This window comes from Fragaria vesca, linkage group LG5, assembly GCF_000184155.1.
Source record: "Fragaria vesca subsp. vesca linkage group LG5, FraVesHawaii_1.0, whole genome shotgun sequence".
Taxonomy (NCBI): domain Eukaryota; kingdom Viridiplantae; phylum Streptophyta; class Magnoliopsida; order Rosales; family Rosaceae; genus Fragaria; species Fragaria vesca.
In genome coordinates, this window is record NC_020495.1 from 16,396,692 (window position 1) to 16,405,980 (window position 9,289).

Consider the following 9,289-nt stretch of genomic DNA (forward strand, 5'->3'; position numbering starts at 1 on the left):
AGAGTAGTTGGTCAACAGGACCAGGTACATTTAGAGACTCCTCCTGAAATTTGTTTTGAAGGTTAATCAAAGAGAAGAACTCATGTGTATGGGAAAAGAAGCACTGCAGATAAGTGATCTAATAGAAAAATGGCAAAAACTTGACGTGCTTGCAGCAACCACAAGTCCACAACTGAGGAGGCCTTCAGGAGCATTAAATTATTCAAAGCTCGTCCCAAATCCAAATGAGATAATTAAAACTGTTAACATCACATCCAGACATCATATTTGCATGTATGGTATCTGTAATTGCAGAGAATGCATATTTGCTCTCCCAATCTTGAGACTCAGGAACCAAAGAAGATATTTCAAACTATAAGAAAGTGTATATGAATTATTTCCTTCAACATAATTACACAATAAATGATATTACAGCAGGTAATGATTGCAAACCTGGATTGGAGGCCAAAAATTTGAAGAGATAATTGTAGCGTCAAGAGTATCCATGGATACCCTGTTTTCGGCCAGCTCACCACCTACATCTACATCCACCCAAAGTTAAATAAGTTAAATAAATATAGCAGTCTTCTGGTAATCCAAGAGCAAATAGCTCCAAAAGTAATAACACCAATACGGGAAAAAAAAAACATATATTTAAAAAGCTACCTGTATGAGATGGCTGAGCTATGGTTGCTTTAATATTGGTGTTGGTCCTCTTAGAACCAATCAGATCATTGAGCATAATCTCACATTTCTGCATGCTGTTCTCTCCAAAATGTATCTGAAGAATGATTTCACCAAAATGAACATTAAGGTCGACAGTTTCAAAACTTCAAAAACAGGTCCCAACTGCACTCAATAGCATGAGCTAAACAAATATACCACTTGCCTTGAGGAGTTCAAGAGTACGAATCTCTGAATCAATGTCATAATCAGATTTGTTAAGAAGCTTTTCAGCCAGCATAACACGGTATTCATTAACAAGTTGGTCTTGTGAACCAATTATGCCCACAATCATTCCAAGTATGTCAACCTTCCTTCGGTTCCTACTACCTTTCAAGGGGTCAGCTTCTACAGGGTCAGGCTCCCAGCTGAAAAGCAGAAATCATTGAGACGGATACTTTGGCTGAGTATTAGAGAAGAAAAAATGTGGAATCTAATTGGCCTAACATGGACCAAGTTGTTCCTATAACTTGCAAACAACTGAATTCACCTACAACTTTGCTTATGCGCTTACCGTGAAGCATTTATCCAAGCTTGTTTGTCATCAATATGAAAGTCATCTTCAGGAGCAATGTTCTCTTGGCTTTCTTCGTCTCTATTTAATTCTTCAAGAAGGCTATCCCCAGTGTTTCCAGATACATTAGGATTTGCACCAGTCCCATCGGTAAGCATGGTCACAATGCACTTTATGGTGTCTTTCCTTCCCCTTAAATAGTCCCTTATTGGCTCACCCACTGCTTCAAGGAACACACCTGCTGGATCTATTGTCCGGAGTGCCTTGATCGTTGAAACATATTGATGCAAAATGTCATTTGTTGAGGCACCTGCAGTCAGCAAGCGATATTGTAGTGCCGAAATAAATGACTCCACAAGCTTAGAATGTTGACCAGTGTACTCAAGACACTGTTTCAAATCTTCAATAGCAGGAGAGCTGGAAAACCACGAGAGGAGAAAATGATCAAGGACAACCACGATCAAAATTGAGGTTGTACAGACACAATCATCACTACAACTCAAATCTAAAAATTAAGCTACTATGTTCTCTTGAAAGGGCCTTATTCACACAAGCAATCAAATTGAAATGCGAATTTGAATACATGATCAATTATCATATGGAATTTACAAATTAAAAACCATGAGAAAGACCTGATTAAAGTACCTGTCAGGATAATCCACAATAATCTCAAATAATTTTGCTATTCTCAGATCTTGCAATGTTTCATAAGCGAAATACTCTAGTCGCAACTGCCACCTAACAAGACCTTCAGATGGAGTATCAATTCCAGGATAGAATGAAGTAGGGCATTTAGCCAAAGGTGACTTGAGACCAGATGATGCACTTTCATAACTAACAGAATCACCGAGATAAGCAAGTAGAGCATGTAAGAACTGAAGAGGCACTGCCTGCAAAATACACCTTCAAGAATCAGGAAGGAATCATCAGTAATAAGAGAACGTATGCCTTACTCAGAAAGTAGCACAACAGAAAATAAATTTAAGTAAACTAAAAGCAATAGATGGCCTCGAAACTCATACAGAGGCAGTACAGGAAGACAATTGGGCAACGCCACAAAATTGGAAAAACCGAGAACAAGATATACCTTCAAATCCATGTATTCACTTTTGGCGAATAAAAGTAAGTGCAGACAAAAACTATTTAATAGCTTTTCTAGTGTTCCAGGCAATCATATATTACCTTTCATAATACAGTGCATCATACAACAAAATGGACTAGGAAACATAAGGCCCCAATTGTTTAGCTAAAACATTTGGCAAATTTCAAAGGACACATAAATGGAAAGGAAACACAAGCACAAATAAGCAACCTGTATCCATCCCTTAATAGAATCCAAAACAGAAATCCGATAATCATCACCAGCAAGGTCATGAACTTTGTCCTGCACGCAAGCTGTTATTAGTTACCGAGACATAGGAGATAACAAGTAAAAGCAGGACAGATATTAAACGCAACAGAACAAAGAATGATCACCTTAAGAAACAAAAAGATAGCAGATGCGTAAGCATCTTCAGTCATAGATGTGAATCCAAGACTCCTCAAATCATGTACAACCCGCCCTATGTTGTTGACCAACTTATTATTATCAAAGAACCTCCCTTGGGGATAACATTCATCAATCTCCATTTGTCCACTCCTGTATGACACTCTACATTTCTCATCCAACTCCATATCGTCCCTCTCATCTTCATCCTCATCGTCACGAGGTTCGTCTCCAGCCATTATAGTACTCAGTTCCTCCAACCTTCCCTTAAAGTACCAGTTGAGTATCTCTAAAGAACCAAACACCATACAAAATGAATAACAATCACAAACTAAACTATTTGCAAAAATTTCGAAACGAAACAAACTCGAAAAGCAACCTGGAAATTGCCGAGGAAGAGTGGCCATAAGAACCGAGGAGACTGATAACTGATACTTAGCAAAGAGCTCCCGGCTGACGTCATCGGAGTCATGGCCATAAGTCTGTAAAGCATGAACCAGCAGGAGCAAGCACTTCTCCTGGTACTGCTTTTCCAGAGAGATTTCCTCCAAGGCGCTGCAGAGAACTTGCTCTCCGACCGAAACGTCGTCGTGTGGGTGGAAATGGCGCCAGAATTTGGAGGCGCCGTTGGTCTCGAAGGTGCTCTCGAGCGCGGCGAGGAAGTGGTCGCGGACGAGAGATTGGAGACCGTGGTGGCAGAGGCGGTGGACGTGAGAAGTGAGTTGCGGGCCCGCCGAGAGGTCTCCGGCGCCGTTGAGGAGGGTTTCGGTGGCGGCGCAGAAGGCGGAGTAGCTTTGGGCGATTTCGTGGAGGGAGGTTTCGGTGAGAGTGTCGAGATTGGCAAGCTCCATATTAACCGTGCTGAAGCAATTGCACTGTGCAAAACCAACAAATGATCCTGCTTTGCTTTTTATGAGATTCGCGGCTTTCTGGGTCTTTTCAATTTGGTTTTCTTCCTTTTCCTTTAAATGAATCTGAATTCAAAAATAAATAAAACTAAATAAATTAATAAATTTGTTAGTAAAGAAATACAAGGAAAAAATAAATAGAGAGACAAAAAACACAGGATCTATGCAAGAAAGGATTACGAAAGAAAACATTTATTTCGTAAAGCTACTTGGACTAAACACAGTGATTCTCTTATTGTCGTTAAAAATATAATCAAACATCTATGAGTTAATAACGTCAAGACCGGTAAAAAGTATTAAGAAATGACTTTCATACCTTGGGGTATCCATACCTCGCAAGGTGATGTTATCTTATTGGTCCACTTAGGTTAACAATTTAAAACTTTTTAAAGAAAATTTTTGTGACTGTTGTAACGGATTTTTGTACTGTAAAAAAAAATAAAACATAAAAAACTCTAACGGAAGCCTTTGTGACCTTTTTTGTTTTGAAAGGGTTTAGGGTCACCGTTACATGTTCTTAAGCTAGAGAGAAACCCAACAACAACAACAACAGCTAGAAAGGGTGACTAAGGGAAGTTCAACGAGGTCTCTAGTGGCTACTTCAGGTAGCATGTGCAATCAACGAGCTTTACGTCTTTTGCTGCAAGTGAGAGGGAGAGAGCAAACTTAAAATCGGAGATGGTGCTCCTGCCAAAGTGTTACAGGAACTCGGCCACAAATTGCTCCCAAGTAGCCTTGAAATTTCTCTGCTCAGAAAAATATCAGACATTGAGGTGGTGATCCATCCCGTGTTCTATTGGTTCACCAAGCACTTGTGGATGGGTAGAATTGATTGAGGAACACCACTGCATACATCTTGTGATTTCTTATTTTCTTTTTTTGCCTTCTCCCCACAATAATCCCAAGACTAGGTGAACAAAAGATGCTAGTCGTCTCAATGCAGAATCAATGACACCATACTTGGAAGCAAGAAAATGATTTTAACATATAGCTGCTTGCTGCTATATCTCCAAACCAATCTGAGCAGCTACGGCTAAGAGAACTCTCATCACTCTCTTACTATGTGATAAGAACCAAAGACCCAAGTAGCTTGTCCATTCTCAAGCTAGGAAGCACAACAATGGCTGAAGGTGCTAAATTATGAACCTCAAAAGATGGGGAGCTTAATGCAGAATGTAAATTATATTGTTTTGCACAAAAGTTACCAACAGGTGGTTATCAAATAGTGAAATAGAGACAAGAACCAGAGTCAGATCACAGAGATGATAATCTCTGAAGGGAAGCTGTGAGATGAACACTAGGCCTGACACCACGCAAAGGTTCAAATAACTAATACTACAACAATCTTACTCATTTCAGCCTCTAGCCATTAAAAAGGTTATAGGTATTTACAAAATAAGAACCAATTGGAGAATCTAAAACTATATATATTCTGCCCATTGAACTAATAAAATTCTGTGAATTATCCTTAAATAACATGCCCAAGAAGGCAAACACAGTGCCTACTTCAGAGTTTGTAAATACTGAAGTTTGTACTATATGTTTACATTCTTCGGCAAGTTAAAGCATTCAAGGACAATTCTCAAAATTCAGAATTCCACAGAACGGCCAACCCCCATAACCTAGCACCTTATCCATGTCCATCTTCTCAACACCTTCGACCTTTTCCAATTCTCTTCTTGCTACCTCAAGCTTAGCCATTAGCCTCTTCTTTTCAATCTCCAATTCATCCACACCCTTTCTCAAGCTCTGTACTTCCCTTTTGACCAACTTATTGACACACAAAGCTCTTTCAACATAAGGCTTCAGCCAAGCCAAGTCAAATTTGAAGGCCTGGAGCTCTTCCCATAGACATTCTAGCTCTGCACAGACATCATCTGTCATATCTTTAACCATTTTTGTTTTCAAAAAATGTAGAACTCGGCCTAAGGCTGTGAATGCCCACTCTTTAAACTTTGGACTTCGCTTCATTTGGCATTTAATGAGAGAAGAGTGACAGGAACAAACTTCATCTAACAGTGGAACACAAGCCTTTTCTATTTTGGCTAAACCCCTGAAATCCATTAGCTCATCAGCTGATGTGGACAACACGTCCTTAATTCCCTTGGGAATGGAAATGTTAGGAAGGTCAGTGCCAATTTGTTCAGAAATTGGTGCACTGTGGTAGCTGGCAGGCACCTGTTCACAACACGGTGTCTCCAATTGTGCGGAAATATCTGGAACATTCACAGGCTGCGCATTTGACGGTCCCTGCCCTTCTTTTTCCTTCTCTAAGGGTTCCATACATGCAGAAATTCCATGGTCTTGTAAAATCTTTGCATCATCTTTACGCACTGCAACCTTGGCTTCAATTATGCATATATCATTCACAATGTACCCATTACCATAGTCATAGAATTGACTAAGAGGAACTAATGATTTGAAGCCACAATAATCCATCTCACAATCTTTGAACACATGAATCTCTGCAATAAAAACATCAAAGGTCATTAAAAGAAAATAGCATCAGTTCAATAAGGGATCATAATATATAAAGACTACGCATTTAATAGACAGCATTCAGGTAAGGAAATTTCGAAACACTTAGCAGTGTATGTAGGTCAATCTTGTATCACTGTAATTCAAGTAAGATGTACAAATGTGTGCTTTCAATGATTTTCATCTTTTCACAGACGATATTAGTTCCCAGTGAATCATCCATATGACCAGTGGTGGATCTATGTAGTAGGCTCTATGGGCTTGAGCCTATACATATTCTTTCCTTAATTGACCATGAAGTTATGCTGTGTGTAATACTGTCTATTGTAGTTGAGTTGGTTCAGTCATTAGCCTACAAATTGGAACACCTGGGTTTAAGTCTTGCTACTCCACTGTTCTTCTTACTTTTTTCCTTCTGTGTTTTTTTTTACTTCTTTTTTCCTTGAGTTGGTTCAGTCATTTCCTATTTTCTATTAGTATTTCTTACCTTCCTTCTTAGTTCTTATTCCTCCCCCCCCCCCCAAAAAAAAGAAAAAACACTTTTCTTATCTCTGTATGATTTAAGTATAATTTTGATCAAAAAACAAAATATTGGTAACAATATTGACTGTAAAAAAAATAAAAAATTGTTTTGGCTACTCTGATTAGCCTAGACGATATTTACAAAATCCTAGATCCGTCCCTGCATATGACAAAGCTATTACTCTATGTAAATGCACGTCAGCTTTTAAGGACCTCATACACTCATCTCGGTAGCCAAGTAAATGTACTAAAAACAGCAAAACCGCAGTGTAATAATAATAAAAAAAAAGTTACCCAACTTCTCCAAAGTATCAAATCGCAGCAACTAAACCTTCTTACACTCCATTTTAACTGAAAATAAATAAATGAGTACCGTGCATCCTACCCATTCTGATGAATCATATCAGATTTATCCAAAATTGATACAAATTGACATGCAGATTAAAGATATCCTTTAAATATTGATAGCTAATATCAGCAAGCTTCTATCGTCATAGCTGGCCAATATGTTTTACCTTTTTTTAACAGTGAACTATGTTCCATTAACATGATTGAACCATCTCTAAGCAAGTTCAAGTATTAAGACTGCTAATGCAATAAGTGAACTTAAGTACAATCTCTAATAAACAAGATGATGAGGACATCATGGTCAAGGCTTTTGAGCGAAAGAAATGGAAGGAGAAAGCACCTAGTCATTCAAGATAATTATTGCACCTGGGAGGGAAACAAAGTCTGATTCTAGTAGTCTCTAAGCTGCCTGTGTCTTTTCATAATTCCATTTCAGTTTAGAAGTCTTAAGGTCACTTTTAGTTAGTCTTAAATGCGTCAGTTTCAGTAGAGAGGTCCTAATGAGTCTATTATGATTCAGTTTTAGAAGAGTCTTTAAGAGTCTTTAGTGCAGTCCATTTGAGCTATCAGCTTAAGTATAAATAAGTGTAAGAGTCTAATGCCCAGGTATGTTATGTTTATGAATAAAATTATCAGTGTGTTTCTGAATTTTCCTGTGATGGGATTGGCATGAAGCCTAGTTTTAGGGTGAGAAGACTAGATTTGGTGAGAAACCAGGGAGTGATTCCCATATAAAAGTGTTTTGTGTGTGCTTAAATCCCCAAGCCTTAGAGCTTGTTGATCCCGGTCTTTAGGCAGTAGGTTTGCTGCATCACAAGAGCATAATACTAAATGCCTTTTGAATGTGAGAAACTATGTCTTTCTCGAGTCTTCCCAGAAGGGCAACATGAAAAAAATGGGAACAAATGAATAATAGACAATTTGAAATTCAATTATTCCTTTGACTGAGACTTCCCTTCATATTTTAAACTACTCTACTATACCTTAACTGGTTGCTTTTCCACTTCAAAACACAAGATACAAATTACTTCAAAATTTTTTTCCTCAATCTTTGTACAGTTTTACATTTACAGCTACTGCAATTAAATCGCATGGACTAGGGTCAGAAGAAAAGTTGATAACAAATGGTGAACTTAAGAATTTAAACAAGTGTAGTACGCAGTCAGTCACACATTATATTGTCATCGTGTAGTCATTTGTTCTTTTGTACCAAGGCTGAGAGCACATAAAAGCAAATCCTCCATAAGAGATGCAGATAACAGATACATATAACATAAAGAGAAGAGAATGTACCCTTTGTTATTGACTTGCGGCGCCAAAGTTGATTAACCAAGGTTAAGCTGAATTTGGCATATTTAGACCAGCCAAGTGGGAATGCCGTAGTAGATGAAATATCCAAGTACACCGATAAGTGGTCCTCCTTGTTTCCCTTTGGATACATAAGGATCCGCCTGACAAAACCACCCAAGCCAAGTTAAAAACCACAGCATATCACATAAAAGCAAAGAACTTTTTAAGTATGCGAATGCTAGTTGAAAATTTAAAAGTACCATTTGAAATCACCGATGCTGAAAATCTCGGAGTAATGCTTGAAGGTGTATAGTTTAGAGAAACTGTTAATTCTCCATGTGAATGTCACAGTTTCATGATCCTCCTCCACTTTCCGCTTCCTCATTATACGAGCCTTCTGAATAAGTTTACGCACCCTTAGATTCTTCAGTCTAGCATTTCCTTGATTCAATTTATCAGCCTTCCCATGCTTCATTTTACTAGCAGCAACAGACCCAAGTGGAGCTACACTGCACTCATCCTGAACAAAAAATGGGGCACATGCCGGATCCTTAACCTCAGAGCCACAATTTCTTAGCAATTCTAAAGCATCAAGCTACAAATGTTTAGTATCTAATGCAATTCTTGCATGTACACTGTGAGTGTATTTGTTCGAGCATAAAGCTCACAGAAGCAGAAAGAAATTAAGAAAAATCACACATGATGCAAGCTACTAGCTAACAAAAGCAACTAATCAGTAACAACTGAGCTAAATTACAAGCTCATAGCCACAATTTCACGGCTAAATCCAAACAATTGCAAGTGTCAGTGTAAGTGAGAATCCATACCTTCTCAACGGCGTGAAGAGCAGCGCCCGCCACGGCCTGAAAGTTTGTCCATCTATAAGTATCAGAAAAAGTAAAGAACAGTCGATTAGTGAAAACAACTCTACCTCCTGTGTTTCACGGTAATGAACAAGAACTATGTCTTCTAGAGTCCTGCAATAAGATTAACAATAAAACAGTTGGTCCGAATACTCTGAGAGAGAGAGAGAGAGAGAGA

General features: G+C 38.5%; 2 protein-coding genes across 2 annotated transcripts in view; both read right to left on the reverse strand.

Annotated features, from left to right (window-relative positions):
* The window catches only part of LOC101313320 (anaphase-promoting complex subunit 2-like), a 5,994-nt gene extending 2,441 nt beyond the window's left edge, over positions 1-3,553 (reverse strand). Inside the window, exons 1-8 of the mRNA XM_004301460.1 lie at positions 3,082-3,553; positions 2,693-2,991; positions 2,529-2,600; positions 1,862-2,106; positions 1,217-1,633; positions 869-1,070; positions 646-760; positions 433-515 (exon numbers count right to left, since the gene is read on the reverse strand). Of these exons, the coding sequence (XP_004301508.1) occupies positions 433-515; positions 646-760; positions 869-1,070; positions 1,217-1,633; positions 1,862-2,106; positions 2,529-2,600; positions 2,693-2,991; positions 3,082-3,553 (1,905 nt within the window). The remainder of the gene's footprint in view (positions 1-432; positions 516-645; positions 761-868; positions 1,071-1,216; positions 1,634-1,861; positions 2,107-2,528; positions 2,601-2,692; positions 2,992-3,081) is intronic.
* Positions 3,554-5,179: 1,626 nt separating this feature from the next.
* The window catches only part of LOC101313614, a 6,383-nt gene continuing 2,273 nt past the window's right edge, over positions 5,180-9,289 (reverse strand). The window contains exons 5-9 of the mRNA XM_004301461.1: positions 9,175-9,225; positions 9,076-9,127; positions 8,509-8,843; positions 8,252-8,409; positions 5,180-6,075 (exon numbers count right to left, since the gene is read on the reverse strand). Coding sequence (XP_004301509.1) covers positions 5,180-6,075; positions 8,252-8,409; positions 8,509-8,843; positions 9,076-9,127; positions 9,175-9,225 — 1,492 coding nt within the window. The remainder of the gene's footprint in view (positions 6,076-8,251; positions 8,410-8,508; positions 8,844-9,075; positions 9,128-9,174; positions 9,226-9,289) is intronic.